Genomic DNA, 21,413 nt, shown 5'->3' on the forward strand with positions numbered 1-21,413 from the left:
TCCAGACCTCCCTCCCAGGGCTTCAGTCCTTCACTGCCCAGCGTGTGTGGCGCGCCCCATGCACAAGGCAGGGGAGAGGTGCCTGTGTCGACAGCAGGGCTGGCGGAGTGGGAAAGCAGGGACAACAGCTGGCAAAATCCCAACAAGAAACCCACTCGCTGGTTGTCAGACCAGTTCCTCAGAGTAAAAACAAAGCCTCTTAGCACAACACACTAGCATCCAGTTATTGTTCCTTGGCTGACGTGTGCAAGTGACCGTGAGCTCTGCCCCAGTTCCATGGAAGTTACACCCCTCACAGCAGCCCCGCTAGGCTAGGGGGGAGAAAGGGCTGGGGCAGGGTGACAGGAAAGGAACCTGCCAGCCCAAGACCCTGGTGTAGTCCAAGAGGCTCTGTCCCCAAAGGTTTAGTCTACCTCATGGCACCCTGCACACAAGGAGCTGGTAGCCTTAGTCTGTGGCTCAGTAACTCGGCCTTTCCTGGCAGCCTCTCCACTGTGCAGCCCCAGCTGTCCAGCAAGGGGGAGTGAATGATTCATCCCGAGTTCACCCTTAGATCTAATCCTGGCATTTCACCCCAACCGCAGCGCACGGAATGCAGCCTGCTGTCTAGCCGGCTCTGCCCAGCGGGCAGCCCAACCTCCAGCGCAGGGCATGTTCCCCAGCCAGCCCGCCCAGCTTCCCAGGCTGTGTCCTCAGTCCCCGAGTCCACACCCAGTAGCCGGTGCCTGCAGGGCAGAGAGCTGCACAGCAGTTACGCAGGAGAAAGTTGTAGGCAGTACAAAGCCTTCCCTACCTTCCAGGGTCTGGCTTCCTCTCTGCGCTGCTCTGCCCGTTGCTCTTCTCCACCTCCTGCAGCAGGGCTGTTTGGACGGGGCTGTTTCTCCCATCACTGCTCGTGCTGTCCGTGTGCTGAGGCCCCCTGCAGTCAGACTGGGACCTGCGTTTCATGGCCTGGAGCTGTGCAAGCGGCACGATGTCACAGCCCTGTGGCCGGTGCCATACTGTTTGCTGGGTGATGGCGTTGTAGTAATAGAAGCGGTTGTTGTTCTGGTCAAAGAGCTCCCACCATTGCTTCTGGTCCGACTGGCGAACTCTCAGGTTGGGAGGTGGCTCCCAGCCGCACTCACCGGTGGCCAAGTTGACATACATTCGCTCCCGAGAGCGGGGCTCGATGATCTCCACCCAATCCGAGCTGCAACAGAAAAGAAAGGCACAGTCAGACTGGACTGGGGGCACAAGGCAACGCGAGGGCATGCGGCCAGCTGCCTGTCAGTCCCTGGGCCAGGGCTCGGGGTAGGAACAGGCAACCAGGCTCTGGATCAGAAACGGTGCTCAGTGTTCCAGTGACCTCTGTGAAGGGGGAGCTATATTGGGCTGACACCTTTTTGGTGGAAGGAGGCCTACACAGTCTTTCACATCCTACTTACTGTTTGGACCCGCAGGACAGTAAAGTCCCGGCTGCATGTTCAGCTGGAGGAGCATGGGAGGTGTCAGGTTGTTACAGTCACTCCAGCACCGCAGGCAAAGGGAGGCAGCTGTTCAATCCTTAACAAAGACACCTCTTTCCAAAACAGCAGTTAGTCACTGACACTGGTTAAACATGAACCCGGGTTTAAAACAGTGTGACCAACACTCTCTTCCCCACTTAGCTCCGCTTTCCCTTGATTAGCCATTTGTTTCATACACACTCGTTCTCCAGTCACGATGGAGCCTGCTGTCCTCCAGAGGGCCTGATTTCTCGTCTAACAACACAAGAAGAAAAACCCCTTTGTTTTCAGCCTGGTCTTCCAGGCGCTATCAGAAAATGCAGAGAAGGGCACATGCCCTTTCAACAAAGCATCTAATAGCTCAGACTGCCTTTCTGCTGAGCCGATGAGGATCATGCAGAGGGGTTACAACAAGCCAGAATGGCAATGGCAGGGCAGAGCACCCATAGGCTGGGGGCATTCACGTCTAAGAGCCAGGAAATGCCAAGCCATGGCTCTCACATGCATAAACAAAGGCTCCAGGTGTGACCCAAGTGTTGCTGCTTTGTCAGGGAATTTGCAGCCACCACACATTGCACAGCTGCAGGAAATCGGGCCTTCAGGACCGGCCCTGCCCACAGATTGGCATCTGCCTACAAGTGTGAATTACAGCCTATGTCGTTCAGTGCCGATCTGGTGAAACAGAGCGTTGCTATTTCAGATTCAAAGTGCCCTATTTTGATTTAGCTGAAGTGGGATTTTTATCACTGACGTTAATGGGGGAACTGAATGTTTCACACTTGGCCACTCATTTAAGTGCCTAACTTTAGGGTCCTGTTTCTGAAAGTCTTGGCCTTCATCCCCATGCAGTTTGACCAAGGGATCTGCAGTCTGCCCGTCTCTGAGGCCTCTTCAAAACTGTATTGAATTAAAAGCACAAAACTGCTCAGACACAACACTTGGTTCACTTTCATCTGAACAAAGGGCTGCAAGAACTCCTCTCCTCTGCACAGGTGAGTCAGGAAGGAGAGGGCTGGATCTGGAGAGACCAGCCCATAAGATGACTCCGGAGAAAGGTGACTTCAGGTCACTTCTTTCATGGGAAGGAGCTGGCAAGACTTTCCTGGAGAAGGTGCAGAAACACAACCAGTGGTGATGTGCTGGTAACAAGCATGGCTGATGGTGTGCTTAGAGTACAGCACAGCAACAGGTGCCCAGGGCCGGCCCGCAGGGGTTTCATTTACAGGGATCTCTCCGAAGGTTTGGCCTGCTGGGGAAGCCAAAGAGCTGAAGGAGTTTTCTTGCAGGGAGGAGAAGATACAAGACCTACAGAATTGAGATACTGTGCGCCACTAGAATACACAGGGCAAGCAGGACAACTCAAAAGCTCATCTGATCACAGAGAGCGGGACTAACAACCCATCCACAATGAGCTCTCTGCCTGGGCTGGAACAACAGTAAACAGCCTGGCCAAACACCCAACAGATGAGCACATTGGGAAAGACATAGTACACCCCGCACTAGGCCCAGTAGTAGGCCTGAGTAATGGGCAGGGGCCAGGAATGCGATGGCAACACTGGGCTACATCTGCAGATTGTTCCCTAACATCTGCATTCATCTGCAGGGGCTTAGCCGCACTTGATGGCACTTCCTGAGAGGAGTTTTAAGAGCCCTACTCTTAGATATTAAGTTTCAGAGTAGCAGCCGTGTTAGTCTGTATTCGCAAAAAGAAAAGGAGGACTTGTGGCACCTTAGAGACTAACACATTTATTTGAGCATGAGCTTTCGTGCGCTACAGCAGCCGATGAAGTGAGCTGTACCTCACGAAAGCTTATGCTCAAATAAATGTGTTAGTCTCTAAGGTGCCACAAGGACTCCTTTTCTTTTTGCGAATACAGACTAACACGGCTGCTACTCTGAAACCTGTAAGGCACTAGGCTGGTTAGTCAGGTGATATTCATTAGCCACTGGGGGTAACTGGGCCAAACGATTCAGAAAACCCACCAACTCCTTCACAGTTCCCACGCTTGGGTGCTGGCAGTCGTTTTACCTCCCTTTACAATTAATGTCTCCCCACAGCATTCAAGGCAATTCTCACTTCTGTTAACCCAGGTATAGGTGGGGCTGGGAGTGAGAGCCAGGCACTCCAGACCCGTCAGCATCTCTCCTGAGGACACTGTTGTCTTGCAGAGCCTCTCTGGGGTTAGACACAGAACACGGACATGAAGGCCCTTCACCTAGAACATTGCATCCCTCCAGAGAACTACCCTGAGCCGGGCCCTTTTGGTTTGGAGATGAAGATCAAGCACAAAAATCCCCTGCTGCCTGTACCACGGTCATGCTGCAGGGCACAGTTACACACTGACAAGGGCACATACACAAAGCGCAAACCAAACCAGCCCCACACAGCTCACCAAGTTGCAAATTAACCCTTTCATGTGTGTTCTAAGTTGTAAAACGCTCCCATTGCAGCTGGTCCTGGGCAGCGTAACATGTTAACACACTGCCAAAAGCCAAGCCAGAGCTGACAAGGGTGGACTTTGTACATAAAATCCCTTCCTCGTGCCTTTGGGCCAGAGAAGAGAGAAGGGTAATTAACTAGGGACAGTCCGACCCACAGGAACAGCACATTCTAGTAGAGGGCCCTCCACAGAGAATATTCTGATCTCAGATCCCAACGGTTTATATCTAGAGGGCAACAGCCAGCTTCACTGCTGAGGCGGAACATGAGGAGGGAAGCAGCCTCTTGGACAGCCAGGATCCAAACCACTTTGGGTTTTAAAGACCGACAGCAGCTCCCTGAATGGCACCTGGAAGGGATCAAGAAGCCACTCGTGCACCAGGCGCTTTATGGCCATTCCCGATCAGCTGTTGAAGCTTCTGGCTGGTTTTCACATGTAGCCCCATGAAGAGCATATTGCAACCTCCAGCCTGGAATGAGCATCAGGAATGCCAGCCAGGAGGCCGCTGCAGGACTCAAACAGGGAACGGGGAGGGCCTAGCAAGATGTAGCTGTGTGGACAGAAAGAAAAGGCCAGATCTCAGACATGTTATGAACACAGCCCAGCCGTGAGGGCAAGAGAGAGGGAGGATCCAAAAAACATTATGGGCATGAGTGACAGGGTGGTGTTGCCAGCAGTGATAAAGAGACGGGGGAGTATAGTGGTCAGGGGTTCCATTTCAGCCAGCCTGAGCTTAAAGCTGACCAAGAGAGATTCAAGAGGCGCTGTCAAGACAGCCTGAGGGGAAAAACTGCATCGATAGACACAGGACAAGAGTGGAGATGTATTTTGTGGGAGAGGGCAGGGAGGGATGCGGTCACTTGGGCCAGTGGAGGGTCTAGAAGAGGTGAGTTAGGCTAGCAGTGCAGAATAAGTGACTTGCATCATGGCTCAGCAAGGGAAGGAAGAGGGAGTTTCACAGTGTTTACGTACACCAGAAAAATGGCAAAGTCCCCTGTTGCATGATCAAACTATTTAAAATTCAGCAGCATTGTACTCAAAATCCCCGCTGCCAGCAGCAGTTTGCAAGAATTCAGCTCTGAAACAAGGGGCTCTGGAAGTGTTACTATTTCTTGGGACAGAGGGAAGGCACAGAGTAACTACTGAAAGCAAAAAGAAAAGGAGTACTTGTGGCACCTTAGAGACTAACATTTATTTCAGCATAAGTAAGGTGCCACAAGTACTCCTTTTCTTTTTGCGGATACAGACTAACACGGCTGCTACTCTGAAACCTATTGAAAGTAACTTCACAACCCCTTCTAATGGCACCAATCCATGGCTGTGTTTGTGTTGCTGTTAACTATAGTCTGCTGCTCTTGGAGTTTACTTTTACCTTTGTGTGCAAAGGCAAATTAACCTGAGATTTGGTCTTATGACCTCTTTGTTCCGGTAAATATCTGGAAGCTGTGAATTGCCAAGCTGCAATGAAACAAAGGGACATTCAGCTCACTCTGTACCACACTCCATTTCAATTACTCTTATGTGTAAAGAAGAGTCTAAACAACAAAAGGAAAAAGAGAGAGAGGGAGGCAGCGCATTCCTAGAGAGACGCCAGCATTGGGCTGACACAATCCAAGCTTAGAGCATCAGATCAGGAACTCTGCAAAGCTTTGCTAAACCCAGGATCTTAGATAGATAACATCCCAGCTTGGAGTGCCCTGATGAATATAAAATAATCACAAACCAGCCTTATCAGGTCAAAGCAAAGGTGCCCCTGGCAGTAGTGTGAATGTGAAGGGACAAGAAGGAATCAGCATGAAGGTTAGAGAACAGCCTGCATCATAAAGTTCAGATCCAGATCCCAACTCAGACAAAGTTCTGTTCCAGGATTTTACTTCTGCCTATTGTAGAGTACAGGGTCTAGTCACAAAGTCTGGATTTACTTCTGCATTTTCCCAAGGGTGAAGGAGTATGGATTCACAGTTTTAGTTCAGGCTAGGGTGACCAGACAGCAACTATGAAAAATCGGGACACGGGGTGGGGGTTAACAGGGGCCTATATAAGACAAAGCCCCAATTTTGGGACTGCCTCTATACAATCAGGACATCTAGTCACCCTAGGTCAGGCCCATCTCAAGTAAAACGCAGAGCAAACCTTTCCCAGGGTTTTTTGCCTGGCCTTCTCAGGAGCAAACTCTACAGGGTCTATGTGCATCTTCAGTCATCTTGGCTGAAATACAGTAACACTCCGGAAATCAGCCCAGAGCCCTACCTGACCAGGTCTCTAGACTTGGTAACAAGTTTGTCATGTAAGTCAGTAACCAAAGCTTGAAATGATCCATTTGGCTGACAAATAAAACCTCCCTTTGAACCACAGAAATACAGCCCCAGCATGTAGCCTCTATTATTTCATAGATTTCAGATGTTTCCTTTGCATTCTGTAAATACACAAATACATTCCAAGGGTTGTAACGCTTTGACATTAAAGCACAGCTCTGAGCTGCTTGCTATGGAGCTTCCGGAAAAGACCAACAGCAAAGGCACTTACTCGCCCAGTGCACACTGATTTTCCTGAGGGCTGAAGGAGATACTTGTTCCCGAAATGTTCCTCCATTGCACTGGTGGCAGGACTGGGGGGAGCACTAGCATAGATAAAGCACTGTGGCTACCAGCATTTTAAGCACCGTACCCACTAGACATGCTCTGAGATGGTACCTAAAACGCCAGTGGGCACACAGTGGGGGCCTTATCTGTTGTACCATTAGGAGCTACACAGGAGCTAGTGCAATGGTGAGAAGTTTTAGGGGGAAAGGCTAGTCTAAACACTTCCTCAGGAAGGAGCAAAACACAGGCTTCTGCGCCACCCTGCTGTCTGTGGCAGGTGCATTGGGCTGGGCAGACATTTTACCCATTGATCTGCGCCATGGGTACCCACACAGCAGAGCTACAATGCTCTGATGGCAACAGCCTTCGCCATTTACTACAGGGGGGCTTGCTGCAAACTACTTGCCAGCTTCCTCCATGCCCAGGCCAGCCAGCTAGCTCAGCTCCAGGGCTCCTCCGACCCTTTCCCAGCACAGAGAATGCAGGAGGTGGGAGCGGGAATACTTCACACAGGCAGAGGAGCTGTCCTCACAGGCTGGCTCCATCCCTCCTTCCCTCTTTAACAGCCCTTCAAGGCTGACATTTTATTTACTTTAAATGCTATTATATAAACTGGGCAGAGAAACAGGGAGGCTGCAACTCACTGTCCTCCTGCCAAGCTCCACGCCAGATTTAACTTGCATCTGCAAACTATTCTCCTTCAAAGACAAATGGACTAAGTTTGACTCTCCCCCCAAACTCCAGCTCCTGGGGACCCCGCTCAGCTAAGGCCAGGAACTGCAGAGCCTACCTCTAGCTTTCATAACCTTCCACTGGCCTAATCAATATTTCAGAGTGAAAGTCTCCAGCACACCTGTTATTCTGCAGCCCTTCGAACCAGCTCCCGATGACAAGTCCTGCACAATGACAAGCCCTGCACAAGATCTGCACAGTCATTGTGAGGAAAAGAAAACGCCAGCCTGCTAAACCCTGTCACTTTCAAAGGCCCCAGAGCACTGCATATTATCCATCTGACTCATTGGAAAGAGGAGGTGGGGGAGAGGAGCATTTACCTATCCTGGAAACAGGAGTGTCCACTGCATACCTCATTTGGCCCAGGAAGCAGTGCTCTGTGGTAGGAGGAAAACTCAGACTTTGCCCACCTAAAGGCCCCATGGGGAGTGCACCAGAAGCCTGAGGTCATCACATATTTATTAAATTGAACCAACTGCAGCGATGCTCAACTTTAATAATTTTATTAAGATGATGTTAAAATAAAAGAAATGGTAAAGCGTTTAAGCGTAGAAGTTTTTGGTTATCAGGAAGTAAGGCACAGATTATCAAGGGGTGCAAAATTCAGTTTAGGATCGGATGGTGTAAGGAGTACATAATCTGCAATATCCCTGACTGGGGGTAAAAGAGTCAAAGTACAGACATTGAGATACGAGGGTATGTTGTTCCTATAATGGCTATGTTCAGGTGTGGACTATAATGAATGGATACGATGATGAGGATGGATTTACCCTCTACTACAGAAACACAAGCCATGGAGACTATAAATGCCCACATGCAATGTTTAATCTAGAACCCTAGCATGGGCCAGGCATGGGATTGGAAACCTGGCATTCCCCATCTCTATTGCTGCTGATTTCTGACATGGCCGTGGGCTTAGCTTCTCAGTGCCTAAGCAACAGAGTGTGGCTACACAGAAGTACCTCTCCGAGCCACTGTGAGAATTCCTATTTGCACAGGGCTAGGTCTGTGCTAAGTACTAGCATTGCCCTAACAGACTAAGTCACATATGCTGCACACAGGAAACAAGATAGTGCCCAGACAGCTGCTAAGCTTTAATGGGCAAACAGAAACACAGCCCTTCTAAACAATGAAAAGACACGTGGGGCCCTAGTTAGGCCTTTCTCTCTCCTTCCTCCCCCGCCCACCCCCCATGCTAAGATGAACAGCTCAGTACAAGGCCAGCAGAGAAAACAGGAGTTGTTACTAAATAGAGGATGGAAGACACAAAACTGAGAGAAAGGAATGTGTGGAAGACAATCAAATTTAAAACAACAAATGAGAGAAATCCAAGCACTGCTATTAGGGACACAACTGTTTTTCTTGTAAATGTTACCGATGCTACAAAAATTTGGACAACTGAGGATTTTTACTGGGCAACATGAATTTTGGGCAGGACAAGCATGGTGGAAAAACACTTTCCCAACCAGGGTCATGTGGTCTTTAAACCCGTGCACCAGTTTCACGACAAAGAGATTACACTACAGTACTTGCAAAAAGAAAAGGAGGACTTGTGGCACCTTAGAGGCTAACCAATTTATTTGAGTGTGAGCTTTCGTGAGCTACAACGAAAGCTTACGCTCAAATAAATGGGTTAGTCTCTAAGGTGCCACAAGTCCTCCTTTTCTTTTTGCGAATACAGACTAACACGGATGTGACTCTGACTACAGTACTTCTATGAGGTGACTTGAAAAATACTGTTTCTTTTTCTTTTTTTTTTTACAGTTCAAATACTTGTAATCAAAAATAAATATAAAGTGAGTACGGTACACTTTGTATTCTGTGTTGTAACTGAAATCCATATATTTGAAAATGTGGAAAACAACCAAAAATATTTAAATAAATGGTTTCTATTATTAACAGTGTGATTAATAGCACAATTAATCGCGCGATTAATCCTTGACAGCCCTACTTATTAGCAAGACAAGGTGGGGGAGGCAATATCCTTTATTGGACCAGCTTCTGGTGGTGAGAGAACCGAGCTTTCGGGCTTACACAGAGCTCTTCCTCAGCTCAGGTAATAAGGCATCTGCCTCACGCAGCAGCTTAGTTTGGAGAGGAGCACAAACACCAGGAAACATTTCCCAACACAGTCAAGTCCACTGCACTGGGGGAACAGCCCTCCAGGTCAGGAGCAGGAGAGCTACCTCCAGGGACATTTTAAACTCGAGTGGGCAGCACACGAGTGGGAAGCTCCCGGCAGAGGGACTGTGGGTGTAAAACAGGGGTTCTCAAACTGGGGGTTGGGACCCCTCAGGTGGTTGCGAGGTAATTACATGGGGGGGGTTCGCGAGCTGGCAGCCTACCCCCCAAACCCTGCTTTGCATCCAGCATTTATAATGGTGTTAAATATATAAAAACATTTTTTTAATTTATAAGCGGGGGGGGGTCGCACTCAGAGGCTTGCTGTGTGAAAGGCGTCACTGGTACAAAAGTTTGAGAACCATTGGTCTAAAACATCTTTTTTGCTCTAATGTGCAGACCTCTCAGTTCCCCACTCCTGTACACAGATGCCCCAGAGTGCTGCTCAGCCATGCGTCAATAAATAGCAATCAACATTATCTTACCCATTTCAACTCTACCCAAGGGCTTTCATTTCATTATTCTGAAGGCCATTCCTCCCCACCAGACTCTTACAGATTGGAGGGTATTCAGATCTTCCTCATTTCCACTCTTCTTCTCCCCCGGACCCCCATTTCTTTGGGGAGGGAGTGGGATGAGGAATACCTGTCAACTATTGGGGTCTCAAAGGGATCATTCACAGCCAAACACTATTCCATAGCTATCAATGATCTGAAAGAAAACAAAAATCATCGCTGAGTAGCTGATGGGCTGATAAACCATGACAAGGACAGAGCAAAGTGGATCAGTTGGGGAACTGGGCTCATGCAGATGTGTTTTAGTGCAGCCAAATGCAAGCTCAGCCATCTGGGCAGGAGGAATGCAGGCCACGCTCGCAGGCTGGGCGCGGGGGTTCTATCCTGGAAAGCAGTGACTCTGAAAGGGGCTTAGCAGTCCTGGTTTCAACCAACTGAACAAAAGCTCCCAGTGTAGACTGGGGTTGAGGGCGAACATGAGCCCTGGCTCTAACCGGGGAGGGCCGAACAGGAGGAGTGGAGAGGTGCACTGATTCTCTGCATAGTGCTTGTGAAGCCATTGCTGTTCCCGCATCTCCAATTCTAGCGCGCACACTGCAATACTGAAAAGTGGAGGACGAGACAGAGGAGCTGAGCTGAACTGGGGAGAGTCCAGGGCTCTGGATCCCCTGAGGAAGGAGTTTTCTGAATGTTCCTGCTTTCTGTGCTAACAAGCTCTGTTCTACGCTGTCGTCCTGGCAACTAATAAACCTTCTGTGTTACACTCTGGCTGATTTCAGAGTAACAGCCGTGTTAGTCTGTATTCGCAAAAAGAAAAGGAGGACTTGTGGCACCTTAGAGACTAACCAATTTATTTGAGCATAAGCTTTCGAGAGTCACTGCTGATTGTGGAGTTACGGGCAGGGCCCTTTGGGGGGTGTGAGGCTTCCCCAGGTGTCTCATCCAGCGGGACTGGCTGTGGGGAGCCCATGGATGGACAGAGGGCTGAAGGCTCCGAGGTCAGACCCAGGAGGCGCTGAAGCCAAGGAGATTTCTTGCCCAGGTGAGCGCACACCCCAAGGGGAGAGACACTGCACTAGAGTCCTGCCTGACTTCATTCAGAGCGGTGCCCGAGTGCTGAGCCTGTGCCTCCGTGACAACACCCTGTGGGGCTCAAGAAACCCCCCGACCTCAGCCAGAGAAGGCAAACTAGGGAGTGTGAAGCAGGTGTCTTCCCAGAGGTGATGGACAGGGCACCCAGCAGGCTGGACTCCAGCCTTCACCCCCACCCTACGGGAACTGGAGAGAAAGGAGAAGTCTCCCTTCCCCGCCCCAGAGCTCCAGGCTGCCGACTGGCAGAAGAGCTGAGGCAGTCTCCACCTGGAGGTTTAAGAGTGTCATCCCCACAGCCCCACCCTGTTTCTCCTTTCAAGCGGGTTGTGCCCCTCCCCTCACCCACATGCCTAGCACAGCACCTGCTTCCAAGAGGCCAACCTGCCTTGGGGCCAGAACAGCCACCCACTCCTGAGAGAGCGACCTGTGCAAACTGCACTGGACTCCAGCTAGCAACAGAAATCCTGCTTGAGAGACCGCCACATGCCCGCTGAGCAATAAAGCCCAGGCTCCTGGACTTCTTGAAGCTGCACAAACCCACCAGCCCAACCCTTTCACGGCAGCAGGGCTAATCCCTACAGCAGTGCTCACCTGCCTCATGGAGCTGACATGTGGGGCTGGAAAGCTCTGTCTAAGCTCTCCCCAGTGACCGCACATCCCCGCCGGCTGGCTTGGCTCACTTCTGAAGCGAGGACAGTGAAAGTCAACTCCTCCTGTGGCCAGACTTTCACTGTCTGGCTCCTCTCCATCAAGCCCAGGAAAGCTGTCATTTAAATCTAAAAATAAAAGCAGGGGTGTATATCTCCTCAGCTAATACACACATAAGCATCCCAGCCGCAAAAATGACAGAGGAACCAAGGCAAATATAACTCCAGCCGGCACCCAAAAGATTCTACTGCCTCCGAAAATGGGCACTGTGCAAACAAAGCAGCATCTGTTCAGCGTGAGACGTGGACTGGTCTGTGAAAATACGGAACAAATGGCTCACTGCCACCGTCCAGGTCCGAACCTTTCACATCAACGCACAGCTCCGCTGGGAGCCTGGAAACAGCCTGCCATGAGTAGGGCAGGGAAGCCTCCCTCCAAAAGCCAGCTCCCGGGGCAGCAGAGCATGCCCTGCGGCTGGGTAACTCTGTTACACAGGAGGCATGGAACAGAAGACTCCAGTGGGCCCGGGACAGGAGGAAGAGGTAGGCAGCGCCCACAGCACTCACTGAAGTCAAGTGGGTTCCGTACCCCAGGCACCCACCTTCGGAACAGGTGCCTGTGACATTTTAGAAGAAGCCATGTTGTAAAGAACCCTCTGGCCTCAACCCACACCAGCGCTAACCCTCTGCCCCCACGGGGAAAAACACAGGCTCCCAAGACTCTATTCTGGAAACACAGGGCTCCAGAGAAGAGAATTTGTCTGTTTCCCTCATGGGTGCAGAGATAATTCTCACTCCCAGTCTCCCTGACATCACGGATTTTACATCTGGCCCCCATATCAATTAGGGAGCTACAGCAGATCTTGCCAGCATGCTTCCAACTACCCAACTGGAGCCTGATTTTACACTGGGTCTCATGGCTGCTGCAGCAACTGCTGGGAGCAGAGCTTTGGCCCCTTTGCAGAGAGGGACAGCCAGCCCCATGAGGAAGGCTGACCAGAATGGAGGGTGCATTGCAGGGGCTCCCTATGGCTAGACAGCAAAACTAACAACAGCTTCCTGTGAAACCCAGGCTGCATCTCTGCTGCAGAGGCCTCACAGGGAAAGGAAAAAGGAACATCAAAACAGCCAGGACTTCTTGGGAGAAACTCAGTGAGGGGGCAAAGGGAAATCCCCTCAAATACAGTGCTGGCTCCAGGCAATGGGCGCACCACAAGGGTGAGAGATGAGTGGATAGCATAACCAAAGCAGCCCAGCCAGAGCTAGAGATATAGGCACTACAGACCTATGCCCCAGCTCCTGGAGTCACGTGATTACAGCTGAAGCTGAGCTTTCAGTTAAAAGAAAAAGTAATTTTCTCGCCCTCATGGGGCAAAGAGAAATTTGAAAATGTGACTCGAGAAATGTGTCACCATCCCAGTGACATCTGCCTGCGTGTGCTGAGAGCCTGAGACAACAACTCCAAGAGAGAGGAACAGTCCCATGCTTCTCAATGGAGCGTTAATGCCAAGCCCCTGTGCCGCCACCGCCACCACTCCCAGTATGTGCAGAGAGAGAACCGTGCAGGGGGCCTGGCCCACCCACCCAAGCAGATAAAGCCTGGCTGTTGAACTAAGTAGTGAAACACCCCCTGCCTCTGTGGGGTGGGAAAAGGATCCCCTGTTGCCTCCCTTGTAGTTGCTCTAGAGTGATAGGGAGCCCCTGCAGCTGACTCCAAGGGATAGGGTGGCCCTGCTGTTCTGAGGAGGGGGGCTGCTGCTGCTCCTCCCAAGGAACGAAAGGGTCTATTGCTGCCACCTCTGTGCCCCCAGAGTGGTCACAGGGCTCAGCTGTGAGGCTCCACCCAGCTGCCTTAACCCCACCCTTAGATGCCTGTCCCGGGCCCTTACAACAGAATGGGAACGTTCAGACCCTCACACAGCCTGCAGCCACTCGCCTCCTGTTTTATTAAGGGCCAAAGGCCATGGACAACAGCCCATCAGGAAAAGCTGTTCCGGATGTGACCTGGGCAGCCCAAAAGTCTTAGGGGGCAGGATGACCAAGCTTCCTCATTCCTGTGGGGAGGCTCACGGGGGCCCACCCCCTGCCCAGGGCCTGGAGCAGCAGGACAGGCTCTCCTGAGGCTGCCCTGAGTGGCAGAGCACAGGGAATTAAGGACAGCTCCCACCTCACGGGACAATGCTTTCTACTACCACGGCCTCTGCTTCCTGGAGCCCAGCCTCAGGCAGGCCTAGTGGAGGCAAGGGAACACACGGCCCAAGGCTTATTCCTCATCGACTTTACAGAGAGGTTAAAAGCCCCAATCTCCCATGTGCCTCCACTGGAGCCTCCTCTGTCCCAGGCCGCGGCGTCTGCTCAGCTCAGCGAACCTTGAGATGAGCCGTTTGGCCTTTCAGGGCCTGGGCATTTCAGACCGACAGTCAGCAAAGTAGCCTCCCTCCCTCACCTTCCCAGGTGCACTGCACCAATCTGGGACGGACTGCCAGAGGGGCAGGCAGCGCCAGCAAGCGCTCAACCTCAGCCCCTTTGCCACACTGACCAGCTTTCACAGAGGCTGGTTCTTCGGGCTCCGAGTGTCTCAACAGTAAGGAAAACAAAGATGAACCCAGCCCAACTCTGCTCCCATCCAGCCTCAGTTTAATTGCATGCTATGCTGTGCAGAGCAACAAGCGCCAGCTGCCCCCAGGGTACGTCTGCAGGTTCGCTGCTTTCAAAAGCCTGGGAACCATTCCAAAACTGGGCTTTTGGAAATACTGTACCTCCATTGAAATGAATCTCCGAAGCCCACATCCTGGCTCTTTCCTGTCCAGCCAAAAAAAGACTTAGCATAGAAAATATACAGCAAGTTTAACAATACCTCACCGAGAAATTATTAGAAAAAATATTACAGCTTGGATCACAAGCCTCCTAGGAGCAAGCACTGCTGTGCATTCCTGACAAGGAGCTACGCACTCAGCTACAGCAGCAATCTGACCTCGCAAACTAATTATCTTTTGGCAATTACAACTCAATCCCTCTACATGCCAAGACATTTCCTGTGCAAACGTGGCAAGATGTACTCAACAAGACTCCTGGGCCCCTAGATGGCACCTTTCAGCCGAGGGTCCCCAAGCGCTTTCCAAGCACTCGCGCCGCCCCACCTTCCCCAGAGGCAGCTGAGTCAGGCGTAGAATTGAGGAGCTCTGCTTTAACTGCTAGATGCACTCCCTGAATTCCTCTCGGTACTGGGAAGAGGGCACTGTGATCCTGGGACCCAAAACACCGGGAGAGGAAAAGGCGCTCAACAGATGCCTCTTGTCACAGGCAGGGGCAACTGTCTGGAAAGTTTTCCTCTTAAGCATTAAAGGAGATTCCCACTGCTCCCTCATTTCCACCAAACAAGGGAAAAGCGTCTGGGGAATGATTCCCATTGGCAGACATGATGTTAGCACAGATTAGGCGGTGAGAGGAGCATCAGCAGCAGCAGACTGACAAAGCAGCTGCTTGCCCTGCACCCGCAGCTTCAGAGCAGGAGGCAGCAAACACTCACGAGAGTCAGCAAACCCACGAGAACTAGTCTGGTGGCAGCTTTACTTCCACCGCTCTGCAAGGGTCCTGCCCACGAGCCAAGAGGCAGCCTCCAAGCCTCTTAATGCCTTCCTGAGACAACAGTAAGCTCCCACATCTCTGCGGGTCATGGTCAGATCCACACAGCTGCTCCCCCTCTCTAAAGGGAGGTGACATCTCAGATGCAGTTTCCAGGGCACTCCCAAGCTAAGATGGTTGTTTCCAGAACCATGGGCCTTGCCTACATTAGAAAACGGTATGTTTAAACACGGGGCTGGCTCTAGCTAGTACCTATCTGGCCCTCAGCACCACAGCATCTGAGCACCTCACAATCTTTAATGGATTTATCCTCCCAACTTCCCTGCCGTGCTATCGGCCCCCTTGTGCAGAGAGGGAATTGAGGCACAGGGAGACAAAGTGACTGGCCTCAGGTCCCACAGGAAGTGTGTGGCAGAGAAGGGAATTGAACCCAGGCCTCCTGAGTCCTGAGCACCCAACCTGTGGTCCCTCTTCCCATAGGGCTTAACCATACCCAGCTACCACGCCGGTGAACACACGTCGTCCTACCTTACAGGACTGTAAGCACAGCTAAAATGTGCTAGTGTAGACGGGGCCACAGGCTCTGGGAAGGCTGACTCCCTGGTATGGATTACAGTGTACAAGGACAAATAAATGTGAGGGCACCATGGGCCTGCTGGCGCACTGGCAGCTTTCAGGTCATGGTAAATCACTGGGGGTGCACCTGGCAAAGTCTGAAAGACAACCCCACTAAAACCCCAAGGGACCGATCGATGCTAACCACTTTCCCCACTCTCACAAGGAACAAAATCACGTAACTAGTATTCTCACTAGCTCAAGGATGCAGCAGGACCCCCCCGCACCACCACCTCCACTCTCTTCAGTGCTTCCTCTCAGCATTAGCAAGAAGGCCCTAGAGGAGCAGAATGGGCTGAAAGTTGGTAGCTGCTGCCTGGGCCGTTGGTGCAAAGAGAAGAACAGCCCAAGAATGAGCGCGTCCTGCAGATTAGAAGAGGCTCTGACAAACCATCATACTAGGGCTGTCAAATGATTAAAAAAATTGATCGTGATTAATCACGCTGTTAAACAATAGAATACCACTTATTTAAATACTTTGGATGTTTTCTACATTTTCAAATATATTGATTTCAATTACAACACAGAATACAAAGTGTACAGAGTTCACTTTATATTATTATTTTTATTTCAAATATTTGCACTGTAAAAAACAAACAAAATAGTATTTTTCAGTTCACCTAATACAAGTACTGTAGCGCAATCTCTTTATCATGAAAGCTGAACTTACAAATGTCTAGAATTCTATACAAAAAATAACTGCATTCAAAAATACAACAATGTAAAACTTCAGAGCCTACAAGTCCACTCAGTCCTACTTCAGCCAATTGCTCAGACAAAACAAGTTTGGTTACAATTTACAGGCGATAACGCTGCCCGCTTCTTGTTTACAATGTCACCTGAAAGCGAGAACAGGCATTCGCATGACACTGTTGTAGTTGCAGTCACAAAATATTTACGTGCCAGATGTGCTAAAGATTCATATGTCCCTTCATGCTTCAATCAGCATTCCAGAGGACATGGTGATGATGGGTTCTGCTCAATAATGACCCAAAGCAGAGCAGACCGACATATGTTCATTTTCATCATCTGAGTCAGATGCCAACAGCACAAGGCTGATTTTCTTTTTTGGTGGTTCAGGTTCTGTAGTTTCCGCAATGGAGTGTTGCTCTTTTAAGACTTCTGAAAGCATGCTCCACACCTCGTCCCTCTCATATTTTGGAAGGCATTTCAGATTCTTAAACCTTGGGTCGAGTGCTGTAGCTATCTTTAGAAATCTCACATTGGTACCTTCTTTGCATTTTGTCAAATCTGCAGTGAAAGTGTTCTTAAAACGAACATGTGCTGGGTCATCATCCGAGCCTGCTATAACATGAAATATATGGCAGAATGCAGGTAAAACAGAACTGGGGATATACAATTCTCCCCCAAGCAGTTCAGTCACAAATTTAATTAATTAATTATTTTTTTAATGAGCATCATCTGCATGGAAGCATGTCCTCTGGAATGGTGGCCAAAGCATGAAGGAGCATACAAATGTTTAGCATATCTGGCACGTAAATACCTTGCAATGCCGGCTACAAAAGTGCCATGTGAATTCCTGTTCTCACTTTCTCACATTATAAATAAGAAATGGGCAGCAGTATCTCCCGTAAATGTAAACAAACTTGTTCAGCCAATCGCTAAGGCAAACAAGAAGACTTGTAGGCTTAAAGTTTTACATTGTTTTGTTTTTGAGTACAGGTTTCAGAGTAACAGCCGTGTTAGTCTGTATTAGCAAAAAGAAAAGGAGTACTTGTGGCACCTTAGAGACTAACCAATTTATTAGAGCATAAGCTTTCGTGAGCTACAGCTCACTTCATCAGATGCATATCGTGGAAACTGCAGCAGACTTTATATATACACAGAGAATATGAAACAATACCTCCTCCCACCCCACTGTCCTGCTGGTAATAGCTTATCTAAAGTGATCATCAGGTGGGCCATTTCCAGCACAAATCCAGGTTTTCTCACCCTCCACCCCCCCACACAAATTCACTCTCCTGCTGGTGATAGCCCATCCAAAGTGACAACTCTTTACACAATGTGCATGACAATGTGTATGGGGGTGGGGGGGATGTGAGAAAACCTGGATTTGTGCAGGAAATATCCCAACTTGATTGTCATGCACATTGTGTAAAGAGTTGTCACTTTGGATGGGCTATCACCAGCAGGAGAGTGAATTTGTGTGGGGGGGTGGAGGGTGAGAAAACCTGGATTTGTGCTGGAAATGGCCCACCTGATGATCACTTTAGATAAGCTATTACCAGCAGGACAGTGGGGTGGGAGGAGGTATTGTTTCATATTCTCTGTGTATATATAAAGTCTGCTGCAGTTTCCACGATATGCATCTGATGAAGTGAGCTGTAGCTCACGAAAGCTTATGCTCTAATAAATTGGTTAGTCTCTAAGGTGCCACAAGTACTCCTTTTCTTTTTGAGTACAGTTATGTAACAAACAAAAAATCTACATTTATAAATTACACTTTCACAATAAAGTAATTGTACTACAGTACTTGTATGATGTGAATTGAATACTACTGTTTCTTTTGTTTATCATTTTTTACAGTGCAAATGTTTGTAATAAAAAATAATAATATGAAGTGAGCACTGTTTACTTTGTATTCTATGTCGTAATAGAAATCAATGTATTTGAAAATGTAGAAAACATCCAAAAATATTTAATACATTTCAATTGGTATTCTATTGTTTAACAGTGTGATTAATTGCGATTGATTTTTCTTGAATTAATTGCATAAGTTAACTGTGACTAATCGACAGCCCTACATCATACATAATGTATGCAACTGCTCCGGTGACTGGGCATTAGCCCACATCAGTCGAGCTGTGAACTGGGAATAGAACAATATTCTGCAGCCACAGCTAGACAACTGATTTATAATTTTTGTTCTGTGTAATTATCGCAACCAGGGAGACTGCACAGCTGCAAAGTATTTAAAACTTTTACAGCTATCTTTGCAATGTAGGCTGCTCCCCATCCAACAAGGGGAGCAGGAGGAGAGACCCAATGCTATCTCTTTCAAAACAAGAAGGTCAGAGCTAGGACTCCAGAGGAAGGTGCAGGTACCACCAGCAGCATCTCTCAAATGAGCAGGCAGCCAGAACCCAGAAGGACATACGTGGGAGAGCCAGGAAAGGGAACACTGCAGTCTATGAGCCTCACGAATGCTTGGTAAAGAGACCCATTCATGATCTCACAAGGAATAACGAACAACAAGATGAAAACATTTGCAGATGACTCAGAGCTATTAACTGTGAGGAATGTCAACCCGACCTAACCAAGGTAGGTGAATGGGCAACCAAAGGGCAGATGCAAGGCAGGACTGACAAACATGCAAAGGGCATGCACGCTGAAGGGAATAATACAGAACTACTCACACCTTACTAGGTTCTAAATTAAATGTATCAGGTCAAAAAAAAGTCTTGGGCATCAGTGCAGATGGCTCAATTAAGAACTCCGCACAACCTTCATTCAGCCCCCTACTGCATATGCATTAGGATACAGCCATTAATTACACACACTCATACTATTTTTTCCACAGGACCCCTGCCTCACTGAATGTACAGGATGGATGGTGCTCACTGCATGAGCTGCTATTTAATATTTTGTTTTCTCCTCGTTGCTTAATACGTGGCCCTGGGGCTCATTTTACTGCATACTATTCAAAACGTGCTCTGAGGACAGAGCTATCCATCCTCAGAGCTATCCATTTCCTTATAGGTTTTTCTAAGATACTCGTGGCTATAGCATCTGAGTGCTTCACAAACATTAATAAATTTATTTTCATAACTCCCCTGTGAGGTGAGTATTATCCCCATTTTGCAGACGGGGAACTAATGCTCAGAGAGATTAAGGTTAAGTGTCCACTAACTTTGGGTGACCATTTGAGATGACCAAGATCTGGTTTTATACAGCACAGCTCACCAGTGCCGGAACCATAAGTGTTTAGGTCACAAAGCTCAACACTCAAAAGTTAGGAAATGCCAGAGGCAACCATAGGTGCTGTGGGAAAAACATGATCGTACCGCTAAAGGTCAAGATGCACTATGAGATGGGATCGGATGCATTCCTAGCTATCCACAGCAATCCTAGATAATCACATGATCAAAATTGCATTAAGTTTACAGGTTTTGCTTAATAGATATTGTATTGTATTGCTAAAGCACAATGAAGGCATTCGTTAGGTTTTCTAAAAATAAATAGATTTTTGATTTTATTTTTTTATAAAAAATTACAAAAAATCATTTTATATGAAAAGAAGTACTTGTGGCACCTTAGAGACTAACAAATTTATTTGTGCATAAGCTTTCGTGAGTTATAGCTCGTTTCATTGGATGCATTCAGTGGAAAATACAGTGGGGAGATTTATATACATAGATAACATGAAACAATGGGTGTTATCATACACACTGTAAGGAGAGTGATCATGTAAAATGAGCTATTACCAGCAGGAGAGCGGAGGGGAAAGAAAACCTTTTGTAGTGATAATCAAGATAGGCCACTTCCAGCAGTTGACAAGAACGTCTGAGGAACAGTGGGGGTTGGGGGCAGGGGAATAAACATGGGGAAATAGTTTTACTTTGTGTAATGACCCATCCACTCCCAGTCTCTATTCAAGCCTAAGTTAATTGTATCCAGTTTGAAAATTAATTCCAACTCAGCAGTCTCTCCTTGGAGTCTGTTTTTGAAGTTTTTTTGGTTGAAGAATTGCCACTTTTAGGTCTGTAATCGAGTGACCAGAGAGATTGAAGTGTTCTCCAATTGGTTTTTGAATGTTATAATTCTTGACGTCTGATTTGTGTCCATTGATTCTTTTACGTAGAGACTGTCCAGTTTCCCCAATGTACATGGCAGAGGGGCATTGCTGGCACATGATGGCATATATACACAAGATGTGCAGGTGAATGAGCCTCTGATAGCGTGGCTGATGTGATTAGGCCCTATGATGCTGTAGCTCCCGAAAGCTTATGCTCAAATAAATTGGTTAGTCTCTAAGGTGCCACAAGTCCTCCTTTTCTTTTTGCGAATACAGACTAATACGGCTGCTACTCTGAAACCTGTCATTTTATATGGTAGCTCTTCTATGGAACACGTTCACCTCCCATCAAAGTTGTTTATTTTTATTCATTTTGCTGGCGCCTTTTTCCAAAGAGATTTACAATTTAGGGTTACAATTGTTAAAATATGCATTATATAGAAACAAGAACGATTCAATTGTCGTGTTACAGAACGGCAAGTTACAGTTCAATAAATACTAATACTTACAGTGCGGTACTAATAGTGGAATGTCCGCAGGAAAATGACAAATTCAAGGCAAGTACAGTACATGAAGTACAAAAATACAATGCAGTCCCGCTGTTTATAACTAAAGTTGTCTTATTTTTTTCATTTCTTCATATTATAATTATACCTTAAATATTATAATGTAGCTACATTTTGTATTCTGGTTATTTACATTACAGTTGTACTCTGTGGGACTTTTAAGGAGTATTTTAATTCCCCCGCCGCTTTGGCCTTGGCCCCTGCACTTCTACAAAGGTTCCAACTTCCTTGGCACAGATCCCACTGGCTTCAATTGCAGCTGTGGGTGCTCACC

The 21,413-nt window shown here is 48.4% G+C and overlaps 1 protein-coding gene across 3 annotated transcripts in view; it reads right to left on the minus strand.

Annotated features, from left to right (window-relative positions):
* LOC140897389 (rho GTPase-activating protein 39-like) overlaps positions 1-21,413 on the minus strand; it is a 120,610-nt gene that overhangs the window by 68,267 nt on the left and 30,930 nt on the right. For all 3 annotated transcript variants that reach the window (XM_073309978.1, XM_073309976.1, XM_073309977.1), the window contains exon 2: positions 794-1,192. In XM_073309978.1, the coding sequence (XP_073166079.1) occupies positions 794-1,192 (399 nt within the window). The remainder of the gene's footprint in view (positions 1-793; positions 1,193-21,413) is intronic.

The sequence above is a fragment of the Lepidochelys kempii genome, chromosome 13 (genome assembly GCF_965140265.1).
Source record: "Lepidochelys kempii isolate rLepKem1 chromosome 13, rLepKem1.hap2, whole genome shotgun sequence".
Classification (NCBI taxonomy): domain Eukaryota; kingdom Metazoa; phylum Chordata; order Testudines; family Cheloniidae; genus Lepidochelys; species Lepidochelys kempii.